This window comes from Scophthalmus maximus, chromosome 10 (assembly GCF_022379125.1).
Source record: "Scophthalmus maximus strain ysfricsl-2021 chromosome 10, ASM2237912v1, whole genome shotgun sequence".
In the NCBI taxonomy this organism is placed as follows: Eukaryota; Metazoa; Chordata; class Actinopteri; order Pleuronectiformes; family Scophthalmidae; genus Scophthalmus; species Scophthalmus maximus.
The window spans coordinates 24,373,648-24,394,223 of record NC_061524.1 but is presented as its reverse complement, the minus strand read 5'-3'; the positions used below and the strand labels follow the sequence as shown (position 1 = coordinate 24,394,223).

The window sequence follows — 20,576 nt, the reverse complement described above, 5'->3', positions numbered from 1 at the left end:
AAGACCAACAGATGGACGGTTTCTGCCGTTTAGGTGGGACATGATACCATGGCTCCATCGCACGATTACTATACAGTCAATGGATTATACTGACAAAATCTGAAGAGGAAGGTTAATTCCCCCTTTATATAAGTATGAGTTGTGGAAATTGGAAAAAAAACCCTCCAAAATTTGCACAGTAAATTCAAACTGGTGTATTTCCTGTTTGGTTTAGGGTGTGGCGCCAAGAGGCGCTTACGGGTAACTGTAAATGACATCATCTACTCAGCCAACAGGAATAGTTAACGTATCATGCTATGATAAAAAAAAAACAACAACTTCTAACTCCAGACGTTCTGAGGACTCTGACAACTTAGGGAACTTAATTCCTCTCTCTACGAGAGCGATGTACAATATGAATCAGTTACACATCCAGTACTGCACCTATAAACAAGTACACCCATGACGACGTCCGTCCTGGCCTGTGCACCACCAGCAAGGGGACCAGTCCAGAATTGTTTCTCTTTATTTTAATAGTTTTTGCTTGTCTTTCATTCCACCATGTATTGACAACAATTGACTTACTTGCTTACGTTAACAAATCAATAAAATGTGTTGCAAACCCCCCCCCAAAAAAACTGCAAGTGATCTAATCAATGATGAAACACATACAGATGTATTCCTTTATATCATTTGCCGGAAGCTTTGACGCAGAAGTCCTTGTTGTCCAAGCCAAAAACAAAAACCAAAACAAACTGGCACTTTGTCTCATTTGTATTTCCCACGTTCGTGAAGGCGGCATGACGGATGTATCCGCCCCTCGGGAGCGTCGGTCAGTCCAGCGTCGACCGCAGTCGGCGGAGTCAGGAACAGCGGCCGTCGTCGCCCCGCCCGTTGATTCCAAAGCACCGTTGCAATGCAGCATTTGATCTGTTAGCCCGCTGTCAGCGTGTGCGACAAACCGGGGGAGACAGCCGTGGGCTAATCGAGCATGGATCTGGCGAAACGTCATCCCGTTTTCCTCTTGGTCGTCTGGCTGCCGGCTGCGTTGGGTCTCGGTAAGCTCGCGCCTCTGTTCGCGCCCTCGCCCTCGCCCCACACCTCCGTCACGTGAAAAAGGGCGCACGGTTCGTGGAAGCAGAAGGGGACCGCTCGCCTCCGGCAAAAACCCCCACAAATCTGTGCAAGCTAACAGTTAGCCACCCTGCGCAACGGGTCCCCGTAAAGTAGCAGCTGCTGACGTTATCCGCCCCAGTCGGCAGATTCGTCACTCCGTCACGAACAGATTAGTGGCAATTTGCACGTCGCATCTCGTGTCCACTGCGGCGAATCTGATTGTATGAGCAAGCGCTAATATTCCGCCACCTCCGGTGTGTGTGCAGAGTCTCAAAAGTGAAAGTCCTCGTTAACCGCCGCGAGCTGCAGGTGTGGGTCGCGTACTGGTACATGACGTCATCCTCCGGGAAACAGTGCGAGTTGGGTTCGCCTGAATCAACGTCTGAGGAAATACGCGAACTTATCGACACGGTCTTTCTCGATGGTTCCGCCACAGTCACCCACCACATTACAGTACGCACTATGACAAGAATACTTTTACACACTCCGACTACATACTGTCAAAACTAACTCAAGAATTACTTGTTAGCGAGCCGCAGGATCTATGACAGAAGAGCTCAAGACATTGTTTAAAGGGATAGTTGAGTGATTTTGAAGTGGGGTTGTATGAGTTACTTATGCATAGTGAAGGCCTAGACTTACGCTTCTTCCACGTCTCCTCCAAACTCCGTGAAATGACAGCGCTGATCACCATCTCCATAAGGTGACATATTAACTTTGCATAAGTAACTCATGCGACCCCACGTCAAAATCACTCGGCCATCCCTTTAAGCGCTTTAAACGTTTACGTTACGCACGTGTCACATCACAGCAACAATCTGGCACGTTTTGTGTCTCTGCCAAACATTTCAGCAAATAAATCTGGATTATAAAGAGGCAGTGAGCCGTTCTGAAGCATAACGCGTTTTGCAAAAAACGGTGAACGTATCCTCGCGGTCCGCCAGCCGTCGGTTCGGAAAAAATATCTGGGTTTTTTGGCTCAGCCCAGGCTCTGTAAATTGAAAACAAAATAAATGGTGCAAAGAGAGAGACAAGCGCTCTCCAAAATCGCCAACTGCGCCTTTAAGGTGCATTCACACCAGACGTGGCGCGGTAATTCGCACGACTTTAGCCGTGCGAGTAAAAAAGGTTTGGCCGCTGTCATTTGAGCGAATAATGCAAATATTTGCCTGTTTTTCCACAGGCAGACAGACACAGAGACAGACACACACGTCAACATGAGCTGTTTAAGAAGAAAAAATGGCAGACGGGAATGTCGATGGGAAAGCCATAACTAACTGGGGCTAAAGCGAGTGTCCAAATTCCTCGTTCACTTTCTGCCGAGCCCTCTCCCTCTTCACCCGGTCACGATACAAATCGCAACCCGGCCGGGCTGTGCGCACACAGCGGCAGTAGTGCTCCTCCGTTTCTGATGTAATGACAGGACGTCTGACGACAGTGATGGAGGGAGGACCTCCTTGCTAATTGGGTATCGCTTCAACGCGTCACGGAAAAGTTTTGCTCGAGTTCAAATATTTCAACTCGAGCAACTGACGTCAAAGCCGCGATGTTCGCTTCTTTGCATTGACTTTTTTATGTATTCTACTCACTTTGCGCCCAGATTGCTCAATCTAGCAGTAGTTACAGGAAGGGGAATTCACTGAGATCGCCACAGCAATTTCACACAGTTTGAAGAGCTCAAAAAATACTTCTCTATAATGACTGATAAAAAGTAACAGCTCTACTGTATAAGATGGAGTTCTCTTGGTGTGAAAAGAGCATATTTCACTTTCTCTTTGATTCTAGCCTTGACCCCTGAATGTTTACTGCTAATGGCGGAAGCGCCATCTGTTTAGCCTACAAGGTTGTTTTTTTATTCTAGGCCATTGCTTTCCAATATGTGGGCTATGTTTTCAATGAGCCCCGCTTGCATCTAGCCTCCCAGCAGAATCAAAATGGAGAAAACTCTCCTTGGTAGCTCCATTATAATAGTGCCTGAGTACTAGAGAAATCTGTTCAAACATCATTTGTTTCATCTGCCATGATGCTGAAGACTCCACTGTTTTTTCACTTCTTCTGTAATTTCGGATCGAAAAACATCGTAGCCAAACAACCAAACACCTCATTCTGATTATAATTTTGCTTTTGTACTCTATGTTTTGAATGGAAGTCAACCTTTATTTAACAGCTTGGTCATGGTTAGCAACTGTCTCTAGAGCTGCCATAACGTTCCCTTTGTTACCTGACACTCTTTGTGCTATGTTTTGTGGATCTGTCAGTAACAGCACTTCCTTGTGAGTGTTGCATTAGTTTTCACAGTCATCTGATACTCCCCCCATGCAATCATTGCATGCTTGAAGCCAATATATTTCCCAGCAAAAAAAACTACAACAACAAAAGTGCCTGTCGCAGCAACAAAAAAAAGATTTCAACGTGTTCTACACTTGAAAATATTTAAAAGCTGCTCTTATCCACAAATAAATAAACACTTCTCTTCCAACAAAATCCTCCTGTTATGGGAAGCGAGCATTGAATCCCTGAGACAAAAAGCAAAACTACATTTAGCTGTAGCCTACATAGCAAAGGTGCTGAGCTGGTGGAAGCTGAACGGTAAGTATCAGCTCTAATTCTTTTAACATTTGCCACATAATCAGAATTGAACTTTTAAGCCACACATGACTGATAGCTTGACAAACCTTCTGGTGAAGACTTCTGTTTTTCTTTATTTCCTCTTTGTAGTTTTTGGTATGAGTCAAGACCTTTTGTTGTGTAAGGTATAGCACTAGTTGTGTTTGTAAGAATTGGTGGGTCAGCTTCAGAAGGGTGGGAATCAATGGTGCAGAATGAACAAACACCTACAACTTTACTTACAAAAAGTTCAAAAGAGATAGTAATATCATATATTCTGCTATACCTGCAGCATCTACATATATCAGTAGACATTTCTGACAATGAGGATCTTTGCTTATATACATCAGCGGCATTTTTCTGTATCTGACAAATAAGACGCACAGATAAGAGCTGTAAACAGGATTTACAAATGAGGGCGTTGCTGTGGCAGAGATTGTTCTGCGGCCGAGAGGATATCTGGACAATACTAACATTCTCTGTCCAAACCTATTGCTGCTTCAGATTTGCCTGTACTTATAACCATTATTTTGGTGTTTTTGGAACACTACCAATTATCTGTTAAAGAGGTATCAAGTGAATGTGTTTCAAAATCTAAACGTTCCCTTCCAGCTTTTCAAGTCTAAATATTTTTTTTCTCATTAATATTCTAAGTATTACTGTTAATAATATCTCATTCATAGGTAATGGGAATAATAGTTAGTTTAAGTTATCAATAGAGAAATCTCTGTCTAATGAACAATGAAAACTTCTGGCTCATTGAGCTGGGCAGTGGGGCTCTGGGTCTGTCTGTGTCACACCGGCATGCCAGCCACTGTACAGGACTGTGTTTTTTGAGTTTGTCTGACAAAAGTGAGATGGAAATTCATCACATTTGATAACCAACAACGGGCTAGAGAAGTTATAAACTGCAGCTCAGGAAAAAATAACCACATCGCATGTGAACATGCGGTCATGTGCTTATGCAGGAAATGAACTAGCTTCCTTGCATCAATGCCCAATGGGGACCAGTCTAGATAATATACTGACATGATCACACACCTCATAGACATGGCCCAGGGTTCCCCAGCTAGTTTTCCCCGAGGGCCAAACTTTGTCAAGCATGAGAGACAAGAGCCAAAATGTTTCGGGTTAAACACGCACCCACACACCTTTTATTTATCTGACTAATATTGAAAAACAATGACAACATCATTACAGAAAGTGGCATTACTGCAGGATAGGACTGAGTAGCAATGATAACTGTCAACTCTTCTACATAGGCCTAAAGTATGTCTGAATCACAAGATTGTTACATGTCTTTTGGGGTTGTAATCATCTACTTTAACATTTCTCTTAGCAGCCTCAAGCGCTGAGCCAGAGCAAGCACCTCCAGTAAAGCTCTTTAACATGCAGTTAGATGTTGTGAACAGAATGTTACTTTAGTTATCACATGTTTCGGAAACACTGGCAGCGACCAATAGGCTTTGTTGAAAGCTTGTCTGAACAGTTTCCTGCTATTGTCTTGTGTAGAGTTTTCACATACACGTCTTGTTGTGTGGTGGACACTAAGATATTTAAAGGGCCCATATTATGCCCCCTTTTACACAAGTTACATTGGTTTTCAGGTGTGTGCACTACATGTCTTTGCCATTCCATGTCAAAACACCTCAAGGATCAAGCCACACAGCACCCTCCTCTTTCTGTATAAACAGCCCTGTGTGACTGGTTGATTCCAGCGCTTTCCTGCTCACTCCTCGCCCCCCTCCCTTCGTGTTCCGCCAAGCTCCGCCTCGCTCCTCCCCGGGTCTGCTGCGCAACTACGGCGTTGCGCTGCCATGACAAAAGTCGCACGTAACAAGGCGCAAACACGACGTAGAGACCCGGGAGGCACAGCGAACACGTTCTCCATAATTACACACAGAGCACGAGGGGCTGAGCGATAGAATGTTAAGGACATCCCGGCCGGCCGAGCCCGCCGGCAGCCGCGAGGTCCGCCGGCAGCCGCGAGCCGGCAGCCGTGAGGTCCGCCGGCAGCCGCGAGCCGCGAGGTCCGCCGTTTGCACGATCAACCCAAACCACGAATCAACGACTCATTGTTTTCTTTTCATTCTCCGTGGGCTGGCAGACACCCCGGATAACCAAATATACGTGGAGGCAGGCCGAAAAGGTGCCTGGGGCATAATATGGCCCCTTTAAATGTTTCTGTATTAATAATCTTCCTAAGCTCTGTATGCTACAGGCATGCCAGCTGCCAACTGGGATGTGCGCTCCACTGGCCATTAATAACATTTAGCAGGTGCATGAATATATTTATTAGTTAAACACCTCAAAAAATAATGGGGTTTTATTTATACACACTGGTCAAAAATGTACAACATTAAAGATTTTCAATTTGAATAATTATTTCATCAAGATCTAATGTGAGATATATGTTAGGGCTGCAACTAATGATTATTTTCATAATCGACTAATCTGTTGATTATTTTGATCAATCGATTAGTTGGTCCATAAAATGTCAAAATGGTGAAAAATGTGGATCGTGTTTCCTGAACCCCAACATCATGTTTTGTTTTGTTCACACTCGAGCTGCAACGGTTAATCGATCAATCCGTTAGTAATCGATGAGTAAATTAATCGGCAACTATTTTAAGTAGTTTTTAGGGGAAAATTCTCTGATTTCAGCTTCTTATCAGCTTCTAATATTTTCTGGTTTCTTTGCTCCTCTTTGACAGTATAACTAAATATCTTTGGTGTGTGGACAAAATAAAACATCATCTTAAGGTTTGGGAAACAAGATCAACATTTTTCACCATTTTATGACATTTTATGGACCAAACTAACTAATTGATTAATCGAGACAATCGACAGAATAATCAGTTTTGAAAATAATCGTAAGTTGCAGCCAAAGTTCACACACCAAAGATATTTAGTTTACTGTCCATAGAGGAGCAAAGAAACAAGAAAATATTCACATTTAAGAAGGTGAAATCAGATATTTTGACTTTTCCCACCATAAAAACTACTTAATCGATTATCTAAATAGTTGGCGAATAATTCAGTAATCGTTTACTAATCGATTAATCTATCAACTGTTGCAGCTCTTATATGTGTGTGTGTAATGTATTGTCTAATATTGACCTTTTTACACTTTTATATTGGGTTCCAAAAATATCTATCAAACAGCTGTAGATAAATTGGAAGTTCAAATGGTTAACTTGTGTGGTCTAAGTGTGTGAATGTGTCGGTGTCTTTCGATCCACCCTGTGGTAAAAGCCTTCAGCAAACCAACTTGATTGTTGTGGTTATCACTTTTACAGTCGACATGCAGCCGTCTCTTTCACTCTTGTCAAACTCTGTATGGTCATTAGCGGGTGTATGTGTGAATCCTCCCGTGCATGCACGGAAATGTTATTTCACAGAGGAAATGAAACTTAAACGTGTGGGGCATTTTTTTCCTTCTCTTTTTAGTTGGTGACTCATAAATGTGAAGGTGTGTGCTGTAATTCACCTGAAAGCGTAACTGAAGCCTTTATTTAATTTTTTTATTGAAGTTTATAATGACAAACCAGGACAAAGTGCAGTTTAATTTCCCCCCCTCCAAAAAAAAATCACCACCTGAGTTTGGAACCTTCATTTCTGGGCCCGTATTTCACCTTCTCTCCACTCCCGCTCTTTCTCCCTTGGAAGATTTAGATATGACGCTTAGCGAGGCCTGTCACGACAATGAAGTTATCGACCTATCGTACGATATATGAATATGAACTCAATCATTTTTATTGACCTCAATAACAGCCATTGTGTCTACATGACTGTTTGTTGACATAAGAATGAATAATAATAATAATAATAATAATAAATTTCATGTCGACAACGGTCCAGTTAGTCTTGCTGCATCTCTCCTCTCATCTGTTCTCGTCGTATGATTCATCAATTACTTTGGTTTGGTCTATGAAATGTCAGACAATAGGATTTCTTAATATTTTTCGAAAGGCACCCTGTCTTCAAATTGCTTGTTTTGTCTGAGGCCTAAACTCAAGTCTGAACTTTGGATAACATTTCTCGAACACGACTCGTGTAGGACCAATATACTGCAAGCTCACATGATTCAGTATCAAAAAATAGTCTTAAAATGACTATTATATTATAATGTGCAACAAAAAGTAGTTATCGTGACAGGCCTACGCTTGGCTCCAAAGAAGAAAACTCAAAATGAACCATCTCTCGTGTGAACACAGTAACTTTCATACTGAGAAGCACACCTGTAGCAGGAGTACAATAGACTTGTCGAAACATGTACGTGTACAGACTGAGTACACAAACCAACTAGTATCTGCTGTGCTGACCAGACCTGCTGTTTAAATCATTGAATCCTGTCATGCTGTTGAAATGTAATTGAACTTTATGCCACAGCACTGATGTGAGGATCAGTTCGGGGGGCTTTGCAGAGGTTGATTTGTATATCCACTGTGTGTCCACAGACACTATCCAAACAAGTTCCTGGCTGTATGCCTTGGGACTCGTGGTGTGTGTTGAGCCACGGTGTTGCTGTGTAGAAGAACAAACGGACCCACAGATGGTGTATCAGTTTTCATGCAGTGCCCTCTAGTGGGACGGTCGTGGTACTACACGAGCCCTCCTGAATTTTAAAGACTTGCCGACAAGAAGGCAGAGTGAGGGTTGATATGAGAGTGTCTGCTGTACAGGAGGGGGTGTCTCCTCATTGAACGTGGTCTCATTGTGTTTTGCTTCTTGGGGTTAAAAAGCTCCGTCGGAGAAAAGAGGTCCACCTACGGTGTAACAATTTGGCAGTCTGATATTAATTCCATGTTTTCAGTTTGATGTCAGGTTTGAAAGCCTCAAAAACATCCTCAGGCTGACATCTTTGTCTCTGTTTCCACAGTGGAGCAGCCGAGCAACGTGACCCTGAGCTGCCACAATCTGCGCAACACCCTGGAGTGGAGTTATGAGCAACTCTTGCCTGGGCTAAGATTCAGAGTCAATATCTATGCATATAATGGGTCAGCTATGAACAAGTTTTCATCTTTGTACAGATCAGTAGCCAAATCTCTTTTTTTGGCATTTTAAAAATACTTAAAACTGTGTAAACTGCATCTATACACAGTTTATCATCATACATTACACTGTACACTTCACCATCCTGTGTCCTCAAATTGTCTTTTAAAATATTTATTATCCACATGATTTATTAATCCTGGATCTTTGGTTCTAGATGTATAGTACACAGTTGTGCTGCTCATAACAAAATTCACACTGTTGTGTAAGTTATCAATGATCAACAGCACACTGCTGACCCCTCATGCCTAGTTAACATTAATGTCTTTACATCCCCAAATTTTAACACACACTTTCTGTTATTGATTTGTTGTCTGCTCATTATTTTCTTTTGTTCGCTTGTTTCTCTAGTCCAGCGTCTGTGCTTTGGGTGGAGCCACCAGCTCTACAGGCTGATGTATCCTCTCTCTCCAATCCAGACAATGAGTATCATATGTATGTAGTGGCTGAAATTGGTCATAATGAGTCGGAGCCCGCCCCTCCTGACGGAATCAGTTTCAGCTATTTCATGGATTCTGGTACGTCTCAGAAATGTGAGTAGTGATGTCGGTGTTGGCACTTCTCACCATGTCGACAGAACTTGATGAATTCGCAAACTTGTCCACAGGCCTGTCAAAATACATCACCTGCCATCATGTTTATACATTTCTATAAACACTACTTTTCATTTACTTTTGTAGTGATTGGTCTGAGTGAATCATTTAAAAAAAGGTTCCTCATATGGAGCAGTGTTTTTAAATATGGGTCCTTGTTTTGGAAAAGACTGCTATCTGATATTTACACTGGTTTGAAAATGTAATGTATATATAAAAATTTTTTAAAAAGATGATGGATTTACAGTTCCACACAAACACATTGGGTAACATCGTAACAGAACGATAGAAGCCAGGCTTCTGTTCCAAGTCACTCAGGCTGTGCCTCATCAAGATCCATCCTCCAATGAATGTTCACACCATGTTCATGTCGGTTCCCAGGTTCTGTGGACCTCCCACCAGTGAACGTCACTGCCCAACCCGATGACAACGTTGTGTTCCGCTTCATGCATCCCTGGCTGTTGCACGGCCCCAGGATGCCCAGCAGCACAGTTCCACAACGTAGAAAGAAGAGCCATGACGCGCAGAGCAACCAACATCTGCCAGTATTCAAATACGGCGTTGTGATCGTCAGCCAGGTCCGACTTCCTCACAGATTCACATCCTGTACACGGTCTCATGTTTAATCAGAGGAGGAAACTAGCGGTAGACTTTGTGTCCCCTTGTAATTATCACATAGTCAAACAATAATAATATTATTTATAGTTGGTCTAGCAGAAGCAGGACATCCTACTGATAATGTAGTGATAATATTTATTAGTACTGCTCTATTATGGCATCATGTGTATGAGCAGGCCAATACGTGTTGCTGCTTCACTATTTGTTGTGTTTGCAGAAGCAGCCACATCATTTCAGCTGTGTGCAAAGTGTGTGTGAGCAGAAGATTCCAGTGGAGGCTGCGCAAGGGAAACACTGTCTGAACATCACAGGAGAGCTGCAGAAGATGGCTGTTAAATCCACACAGTTGTACTGCGCCATGCCCCTAATGGGAACGCCACTCGAGCAAACCCGTTGAGTAATGTTTTATTGATTGATTCAAAGCTGTGCAGAGACATGATAGTCATGTTGTCCAGATGTATTCACTCTTTCTCATTCTCACATCTATTTTGTCTAGATTACATCACCTACATCGTGGTGGGCCTGACGGTTGTCAGTGTCACTGTTTTTGTCCTCTTCCTGATTTATAAGAAGATGACCAGCCCTGGAACTGCACTCCCAAAATCTATAGTATGTCCGTTCTACCAGATCAGATTTTATATTATGGAGGTCGTTTGAATACTGATTATTCAATATTTGTGCACTGAAGGAACAGGTGTTCAAATGTAAAATACTAACATAACAGTCCCTCTTTGTGTTTTTAAAGTTGATTGGCAAACACATGGAGGACACCACGGGGACATTTCAAGAGCAGATCATTGTGACAAAAGTGGAGCCCTCCTCTCCCACGCCTTTACTGCTACACCAAGAAGAGGAGGAGTTCACACCTGCTGCTACTCCCGCCGCTGAGCCTCCTGACCTACGTCTGCGCATCGGAGTGACGCAGGCAGACGATGTGTGTGATGTCACAGAGGTAGGGCACCCGGAGGAAGGCGGCCACTTGGATGAAGAGGAGACACCAAACTACGAGGTCCCCTCTGGTTACGAAAAACGTGAAGTGTTGGTTGAGATGGGGCCAGATGACCTGGCTGAGGGCTACCGTGCCTGAGAGTGCAGCAGGTAACCTCTGAACAATGTGGCACATTGAATGTTAGATCAAACGGGGCACATACCTATAATCTGCAATTATCTTTCGATAACTGAAAAATTGTTAGAAATTGAAGCTTGACTGCAACGAGAAGCCTTAAAATGCCATGGTAATGGCTGACGGGCCCTTCACTGGTTACCTGTTTCATTTTTACATCTTAAGATTTCAAACGCAGACGTTCTTGTCCGATCTGTGCTGCTCCCTCATATCCTCAGATACAAACATTTCTGGTTGTTGGATAACGTCATTTCCGGCAGTTTCATTTATTATTTAAAATTTTAAATTTGTGGCATTTGTTTTTAAAATCGTGGCATTTGTTTTCAAATGGCACAGATGATTTTTTTTTAATATCTAAATCACTGCCCACCGCCCCACACATGCCGGATTAAACTAAATGAGAAAACCAACTGAAGAGAAGAAGAGAGATAAGTTATTGTCAAAACACATGAAACGATCAAACAGTCGAGCACTTTGACATCATGTCAAACTCCCGTCATGAGGTGAGACGTCATCCATTTCCTCCTGGTTAGTCATTGTGAAGTGTTGCCCGGGGCAAAAAGAAAGTGGCCTTAAATACATTCAATACATTCATATTATAAATATGATTGGTCATTGGTGGACAAAAAGCCTGTGGATTTATTGAATAGGAACAATAGACCGATAACTGTAACATGTACAAGGAGCCACATTACCGTCACTGAAAATCTGTTATCAGATTCATGAAAATGGTCAAACAGTTTATATTCACACCTGTTGCATGCACAAAAGCATTACCACATTCTGTACTAACAGCTGAGGCGAAATGATGTGTTCACTGTGGAAGAGTAGGTCTTCTGCATGTATTTGCTTATTTGCACGTTTGTGTTTTATATGATTCAAGATGCTCTACTTTCTACGTATCTATTATTTTTTTGCGAGTGAAATAAAAAAGGAAATCTATGGGCAGGTATCGTCGCGAGAGAAATGTAATCATTCACCTCCATCACCTGCACGTTGCTCAGGAGTGATAAGTTACTCTGAGGTCATCTGTAGACCGGCACTTCAACTCACCTCTAGTGTTGACATTTATCTTGCATTTGATGAGAAATTATCCACAAAGACGTGGAAATGCCTTCCGTGTTGTTACTGCCGTCTGCAGTGAATTCCTGCAGTGTTCGGCGATTGTACTCTGTCTTTATACACAGTACTGTCACATTTAAGACACTCAAGTGAGGATTGCTTTCAGTTTGTATGTACATATTTACAGTAAATGCACTCAAAGTGTGGCTGAACCAAGAAAAACGTTTTTTTATTAATGCGATTGTTGTAGCTGGAATTTTTTTTCTTCTGTGTACATTTTTGAAGTTCCATTGTTTTGAAATCGAAAAAGACGACTCTAATTACCCGTTTGAGGGATTGTCTGTGTAATGTTTGATTGCGTTTTTCGTCCAGTTGATTTTTGTATTTTGAAAAGCAGCCGACCTATTAAACTCAATCAAACCTTCCTCCAACTTCCTGCTGCCACATTACTACTTGTGTGTGTGTATCCCTGAGCCTGCATCCACACAATGTCTGCAAACTGCTGTTTGTATACCAGGTGAACTTCATCCTGCAGCCCAAAATACTGTACCGGATTATAGTACCTGCCACTACAGGAAGGGAAGTTGGTATTTCAGTGTCATGAGCAGACATTTTAGAGCTCACACATGACATTTTAGAGCTCACGTGTGACATTTTAGCGATCTGCATTCCTTCCTCTGAAGCCAGTAATGTGAGCGACGGGGGGAGACCTCCTTTGTGTGCGTGTTTGCATAAATGTCTGTTAGCGATGTTTCCTTCCTCTTTGCTGTGTGGGCGTTGGGAGACCTTATTGTTTGCTTCCAGTAACGGTCGATAACACACTTCACTATTAGCCGTTCATCCCCATTTGAGACCCGCTGTGAGGCCTGCAGGCAAGAGAGCTCAGGACTTCTGGTAATCTGCAGCAGTGGTTACCGAATGTCGTCAGCCTGGTATTCCTCCCCGGGCCCCGTCAGGTCCACTCAAGATCGACACTTGAACTTGTTCCACACAGTTGAACTTCTGTGGCTCTTGGTCGTGCTCCTGCCGCCATGAGCTGCAAAAAAACGGGATGCTTAAGTGGATTCATTAATTTTAGCATTTTCTCCTTTATCCATTCACTTTGCTTTTATTCATTACTTTTAGCTAAAGAGTTCAACCACCATTTCATCCATTTACCTCTAAATGTATCCACGTAAACTAGTGTAACCTCCAACATCTATTTGTGTTCGCTGTTATCTAAACTAAACTAACTAAAACTAATTATCCAATGCATTTATACCTGACATGAAGCCGTTTCAACCATTTGGCCACATCACATTTTTATTTCAAACATTTACCTTGCTGAAAATGCGCTCGACCAGTCCATCTCAGCTGTCAATCACTCTGATTTTATAGCGAACGACGTGAACACTTGAACCTACATGAATCAGAACATACATTACATCAAGGCACTTTACATAGTGAGGTCGAGACCTCACAATATCACAGAGATTCCCGACGGTTCCCACAATGAGCAATATGAGAGTTGCAACCTTGCACTGAATCAACACGATAAACAGGAACAGAAATAAACTCCGCCACGGCCCAATAGTCCCCTTAAATTCAACCTTGCAGCCAAGCCAACAAAACATTGCAGATCATGAAATCCTAACCTCCATGGCAGAAATTGCACACACAGTCACGTATATCGGTTTCCTAAATGTGCCTTTATTTCATCAAGATCCATTTGTTAATATTCCCTGGAAAATCTGTGAAAATGTAAAAAAGAAAAAAAGAAGTGGGAAAGAATCAGCCCCTTTGTCTGTTTTTTTTCCCCCATGTCCCACCCTTCCACCAAGTTTCCTGGAAATCTGATCAGTATTTTTTTTTGCGTAACCCTGTGATCAAACAAATCAACCACCGACAAACTAATGGACAGGGCAAAGACACGCCTTCCTTGGTGGAGGGAAGAATTTGACTGAAGTGGAAGCATTGTGTGACACATTTCCTGTAAACAGTTGAGGTTTCCAGGAAATAGATCGGTGTCACTCATTCCTCTAGCAAATGCTTGTGTCTACCCAAAGCAAGGGCAGGACAGTAACTGTCAGAGAACATTAGGAGTGAGGACATGTTGTCATGTCACAGCAGGAGAAATCATTCAATGGGTCCGGCCAGCGAGCGTCACTGGATTCCATGTCAGACCTTCGAGGTCTGAACAGAACCGGGCCATCGTCAGTGTTGGTCACACCGCAACCTTTCCTGCTACAACAATGAAGTTCAGTTGAGACGGGAAAAGGGCAGATCAATATGTATGGTTATTATTATCATCATAATTATTGATATTGTTTTTAAAAATCAAATACAAATTAGAATGAAAGTTATATAAAAATGGGGACTTGAACTGTCTTTTTCCCGTTACACAACACAAACTCATTAGTAACATGAATGAAAAGGGAAAATGCAGTCGATGTGCAATGTATTTTATTTATGTTATTCATATGAAAGGGGCAGGCAATATGCGATTTTTCTTCTCATAAGTACAGAACACGTAAGTGTTTTGTTTTGTAAAATAGTTTCACACTGAAATGAACAAAATAAATTACAATGAAATTAAATGAATCTTTTGTTTCATGAACATAAAATATGTATTTGACATGTTGATCAATACATTTTTCACTCTTCATTTTGATCTGTCTGTTTATATATATATATATATATATATATATATATATATATATATATATATATATATATATATATATGGTACAGCGTGACATAAATGAAATTATTTTCTATCTCTATCTGACTCGGTACAGCTCCAAGATTTGTAAAAAAAAAAAATTGAAATGACAGAAAATACTGTCTTTACTGTTGCTCTTGAGTCAGTGAATGCATCATCAGATGTCATACAGAGTCTGACACTGAACGTAGACATATAATACCGTTGGTCAGAAAATCTGGAACATTTGTAAAGTGATCTGTCTGTGTTGTGTAATGAACCTGTCATGGGTATAATGCAGTTTACTTCTGTAAAGGAAAAAATAGAAAGACAACATCAATCTACGTAACATCGCCTCAGTGTCGTTGTGTAAGAAATGTCATTAAAAAAAAAAGGGGGAAGTCGAGGGCCTGTTAAAGGCAGCGGGGCCGGTGGCAGCATCAGTCCAGTGTGGCTCGGCGTGTGTGTGTCTGTGAGTGTGTGCTGACCCCACTACTGTCCGACAACAGCATCATGACCTATCTGCTGCTTGGAGCCGTGCTGCTGGGTAATCTGGAGGTCTGGGCCTCAGCACAAGGTAACCTCTGATTCAGTTCGTATCGCCCTAGGTCTTAAATCAGATGATAATAAGAAGTTATCTCAGGACTTAGGTGAGAACGTCAGTCAACAAGAGAACGGGAAACAGATTTCTTCATGTTAATCTAAAGAGTGGGAATGTTCCCATCTTGCTGTTTGGAGAACGACTTGAGGTCAGGGGTGCGAGTGGGTAACGTGCCCTGAGACTGACAGCAGCTCATCTGCACACTGTGTTTTTTCAGGAACAGCTGTTCACAGTGACGAGAACGAAATGTCCTCGTTCTGACCGGACAGATGAAAGATGAAAAATACTCACAATAGGATACACAAATATAAACTGTACTTGTATTTTGTAATGTGGTTTTATTTGAGGCTTTTTGGCATGGATGCAAAATAATCCAGATTAGCCGTAATGACCATTACTATGTATACTGTTGTTATGCTGCCCCGTGTGAGATCTGTGTGGCTGTGTGACCTTTTGTCTGTGTGGTGACTGTAAAGCACTTTTTCGCTCTCACCCTTTTCTCTGCTGATGAACACTATGACTAATTTTTTCATGAATTCGATTGATGCTATGGCATCTACCCATAAACGGCAACAGAACATAATGAATGACTTCCTCATTTCCAGTGATGCTCGCTCCACCTGCCCAGGTGGGATTCCACTCTGTGGACTATAAGAACGTTCTGCACTGGACTCCGCCCACCAACAAGACCTCACTGCGGTACAACATCCAGTGGAAGATGTGAGACGTCACACACACACACACACACACAGACACACACAAATAGATCAAGTAACTCCCACCATTTCTTTCTTTCTTTGCTGCCGGTTCATGAATTATTTGGTGCTATTCATTTAAGATTTTAGTTGATTACAATTCTTTCTCGTTTACAGAAGAATATATTAAACAAACGCCAAGTCATGACGTCTGTCAATGAATCACTAAAAACGATTTTCTTTAAACAAACATTATTAATCTATGTCATAGAAAAATGAGCCCAAGTTACAGTAAAGGGATGAACACATTCCTTTTTTGCACTGAGATTGAACTAAAAAATAGCTGTTGATGAATCGATGTAGAAGTGATACATAGAATAATTGGAACATTAATTAAGTAGCAAACAATGATCTTCTGTGGGAAGATGAAGTCTCTGGGGACGGGTCTCGCCGGAGGTTTTGCTGACAAACCTCCCTTCGGTCTGAGCCGCTGGTGCTCAGCTAATGCTGTGTATGACCTTTGACCCCCCCCCCCCCCCCCCCCCCCCCCCCCCCCGTCCCCCTGTGTTTGTATCCAACCCTCGGTTCACAGTTACGGGGAGCCTCAGTGGCTGGATGTGGACGGCTGTCAAGGGATCCAGAAGCGTCAGTGTGACCTCAGTGGCGTGACCTCTGACCCCAGAGAGTGGTACTACGCCAGGGTGCATGCTTCCTCTCTGCCCTCATGCAAATCAGCCTGGGCCCTCTCTCCCAGATTCAGCCCCCGCTGGGACAGTGAGTGTTTACACAGTTCCTCCTCCTCCTTTTCTCCCTCCTCCTCTTCCCTCTTCCCTCCATCCTCCTCCTCCACCTCCTCCTCCCCCTCCCCCTCGTCCTCTTCCCTCTTCCTCCTTCTCCTCCACCTCCCCATCCTCCTCTTTCCCTTCCCCCTCCTCCTCCTCTTCCTCCTCCTCTTCCTCTTCCCCCTCCTCCACCTCCCCCTTCCTCCTCCTCCTCCTCTTCTTCCCCCTCCTCCTCGTCCTCTTCCCTCTTCATCCTCCTCCACTCCCTACTTCTCCTCCTCCTCCTCCTCCTTTTCCTCTTCCTCCTCCCCCTCCTCCACCTCCCCCTTCCTCCCCATCCTCCTCCTCTTCCTCCTCCCCCTCCTCCACCTCCCCTTCCTCCTCCTCCTCTTCTTCCCCCTCCTCCACCTCCCCTTCCTCTTCCTCCTCTTCTTCCCTCTCCTCCTCCTCCTCTTCCTTCTTCCTCCTCTTCCTTTTGCACCTCCTCCTCCTCTCCCCCCTTGTCCTCCTCTTCCTCCTTCTCACCCTCCTCCTCCTCCAATTCCTACTTCTCCTCCTCCTCGTCCTCCTCCTACCACTCTTCCTCTTCCTTCTTCCTCCTTCTCCTCCTCCCCCTCCTCTTCCTCTTCCTCCTCCCCCTCCTCCACCTCCCACCTTCCTCCCCATCCTCCTCTTCCCCTTCCCTCTTCCTCCTCCTCCCCCTCTTCCTCCTCCTCCACTTCCTACTTCTCCTCCTCCTCCTCCTCCTCCTACCACTCTTCCTCTTACTTCTTCCCCCTCCTCCTCCTCCACTTCCTACTTCTCCTCCTCCTCCTCCTCCTACCCCTCCTCCTCTTCCTCTTTCTCCTCCCCCTCGTCCCCCTCCCCCTCCTCCACCTCCTCCACCTCCTCCTCTTCCCTCTTCCTCCTTCTCCTCCTCCTCCCCATCCCTCTTACAGAACACTGTTCACGTTTTTTTAAAAAAACCTCTGCTCTACATAACAAATCTCAACTTCCCTACTTCAAGTTAAATACAAATGCACCTTGTACTTAGTCAATCCACTGTGACTTTAAGTTTGTGTTTAATTTCTGTGTAAGTACACTATGAGAGCACAGGACACCAGAGTCACATACCTTGTTCACCCATGCTTGGCATATAAAGCTGATTCTGATTCTGAAAAAGTAAAAACAAGATCCTTCCATCTTCAGCCAAAATCAGCTCCCCAGTACTGAGGCTGAACGTCACCGAGCGGGGGATCGTGGTCCGTGTGAAGACCCCCCGACTGCTGGTCCGAAAGATGCACAGCGGTCTGTTCTTCAAGATCTACCTCATACACACTAGTGGAGAGGAGGTACGCATACGCACACACACACACACACACACACACACACACACACACACACACAGAGAGAAAGACAAATGAGAGAAAGACAAAAGAGAGTAAAGAAAAAAATTATATGTATATATATATATATATATTTAACATTTCATGTTTTTACATAACTACACAATGGGCCAATATACATGTTCACATTTGATATATTTACATTAATCTTTGAATTCAAATCATTATTCTTACTGTTAATCTAATTTGATATTTGATTTTGGAACGTAGCTTTTCATCAGTATCTCAAAGGCGTGGTACATTCTGGATACAGGCATGTTTTTATATGATTTTTTTTTTTAAATAAATGAACAAGATCCTGATCAGCATCGATTCTGCTGAGCATTAACCATAGTTCAGGTCTGGAGTCATTGCAGCCATCCAGTGTCAAACCACACGACAGACAGTTGTTACTCCCATAATAACAGAAAGTGCATACTTGCATATGTTTAGTATTTGGAGCCGGCCCCTCCAGTAAACACATTTCCGGGATCAAGTGGATTTTTTATCTGATAATTTTTCCTAAATGCTCACTGACCTGAGGAATATGCCACCGTGTATTCCACTGCACGTGTTCCTGCACGTATTGAATATATGGCGCATAACACCTGCAATAATCTGTGAATCTTTAATCTGCTAATCTTCCCCCAACAGTTTCAGTTGGTGAATTTACAATTTATGAATTCCATATAAGTTTGCCAGTGTAACTGGAAGGCTGGTGTAGTCACCGGACAGCAGATCAGCCCAACTTTGTCAACCTGGCAAGTAAACAGTGAATCAGTAAGTTTGAGATATAAGATGAATAGTAAATCAACATAAATTCAACAACATTCATAACTTTCTTATAGTTTGTATCAAATCACTTAATTCTCTTGAACTACAACAAATAGTACTGAGGAGTAGAGGGGAAGAGGAACAAGGAGACGAGGGATGGAAGCGGGAGAGGGAGAACAACTGAAACAAGACCAGAAAACTAACTTTTTATTTACACATACTTTTCATTTCTTCAGGGGAATCCGCACTGCAGGATATGTCCCGAAAAAGACACTTTCAAAGTATCGACTGTGCATCTTCGTCCAACACAAAACGTGTGTGTGTGTGTGTGTGTGACTGAGGATGTGTGTCTCCTGTCTCCTCTGCTCTGCAGGAGGTGTATGAGATGGACTGCTGCTCCAACAAACTGACTCTGAAGGAGCTGAACCACGAGGGAAAGTACTGCCTCCAGGCCCAGACCATGATCCCCTCCCAGGCCAAGAGCAGCGACCGTAGCTCCCCGAGATGTGTCACCGCGCTCTGAATACAGGGGTACGAACACACACGACATCGCCACCACTGACATTACAATATATTATAAGAACTAGAATGCAGCGCAGACCAAGGCCCACCAGTACCCTCCACTAGATCTAGATCCTGATTTGGAATCATTCCAAATTGCTCAGACTAATACTGTAGACATCATTGAACAGGCCTCTTTTTTTGCATCAAGGTTCATGATTTATTCCCTGGGAAATCTGCGAAAATTACAATCTCGCATTGTTAATCTGCCCCGTTGTCCAGATCTGTGCCAAAGTTCTACGAGTTCTAGCGTAGCACCGTGTCCCATCCTTCCACCAAGTCTCGTGGAAATACGATCAGCAGTGTTGCGCAGTAATCCTGATGACAAACAAACAAACTGATGGGCGGGGGAGAAAACATAACCTCCTTGGCGGAAGCAATAATAGCCTCTATTTGTGAAGCACCTTTCAAATTCCAGATCACAAAGTGCTTCATCAGGCAGCAATTAGAACCCAAAAGCCACAACGTCATCAGAACGAGAAACGACAATATAAAAAGACTGTTCAAAGAAAATTTGAATTCAGTGAAATCAGGAAAGTCTCTCCGATTTACGTGGAGTGACTGAAGAAGGGACCTCACTGGGTCAGCTGTCGCGGTATCCTCAGGCTGAGCGCTCCGGAGCCTCAGGGCCTCGTCTCGGGGACAGACACCGTAGCAGGCGTCTGCGTGAGCAGGCCAAGGGACGAGCTGCTGAGTAGTTTCCTCAAAGGTCAGATATATGAGTCAGAGCGAGGGAGGCCGTGGAGAGCCTCGACAGGCAGTCATCCGTATCATCTCAGAAACAAATTCAAAAACATGCTGCGAGCCAGTGCAAAGCAGAGTGATGTGATCTCATCCCTTCAAGTAAGGTGTCTCCTGAAGCTCCTATGTATATACATGAATTATATATATATATTTTTTTTAATCCTGGTGCATCTTTGAGAAAATGTGACAGGTGAGGGTTTTGTGTGACGGTGTCTCACACGA

The 20,576-nt window shown here is 43.3% G+C and overlaps 2 protein-coding genes across 3 annotated transcripts in view; both read left to right on the top strand.

Moving 5' to 3' along the window:
- Nucleotides 1–688: 688 nt before the first annotated feature.
- ifngr1l (interferon gamma receptor 1-like) lies at nt 689–12,578 on the top strand. 2 transcript variants are annotated; one of them, XM_035605613.2, is made up of 7 exons: nt 689–1,037; nt 8,585–8,702; nt 9,109–9,275; nt 9,732–9,928; nt 10,186–10,360; nt 10,465–10,577; nt 10,714–12,578. In XM_035605613.2, the coding sequence occupies exons 1-7, from the start codon at nt 971–973 to the stop codon at nt 11,053–11,055; spliced, it is 1,179 nt and encodes a 392-aa protein (XP_035461506.2). In that variant the 5' UTR covers nt 689–970; the 3' UTR covers nt 11,056–12,578. The 2 variants fall into 2 exon arrangements, with proteins under 2 accessions (XP_035461506.2, XP_035461505.2); XM_035605612.2 differs by having other exon boundaries at nt 693–1,037; nt 9,109–9,290.
- A 2,673-nt stretch (nt 12,579–15,251) lies between these two features.
- Nucleotides 15,252–20,576, top strand: part of il22ra2 (interleukin 22 receptor, alpha 2) — a 7,099-nt gene continuing 1,774 nt past the window's right edge. The window contains exons 1-5 of the mRNA XM_035606266.2: nt 15,252–15,410; nt 16,040–16,154; nt 16,722–16,903; nt 18,100–18,242; nt 19,423–19,580. Of these exons, the coding sequence (XP_035462159.1) occupies nt 15,347–15,410; nt 16,040–16,154; nt 16,722–16,903; nt 18,100–18,242; nt 19,423–19,572 (654 nt within the window). The 5' untranslated portion in view covers nt 15,252–15,346 and the 3' untranslated portion in view covers nt 19,573–19,580. The remainder of the gene's footprint in view (nt 15,411–16,039; nt 16,155–16,721; nt 16,904–18,099; nt 18,243–19,422; nt 19,581–20,576) is intronic.

Excerpts from the sequence above, each read along its gene's own strand:
- ifngr1l (XM_035605612.2), top strand. The coding sequence starts at position 971 with ATGGATCTGGCGAAACGTCATCCCGTTTTCCTCTTGGTCGTCTGGCTG. Across the intron at positions 9,291-9,731 it reads TTCTGGTACGTCTCAGAAAT|GTTCTGTGGACCTCCCACCA; the intron begins GTGAGTAGTGAT and ends GTCGGTTCCCAG. Across the intron at positions 10,361-10,464 it reads AACGCCACTCGAGCAAACCC|ATTACATCACCTACATCGTG; the intron begins GTTGAGTAATGT and ends TATTTTGTCTAG.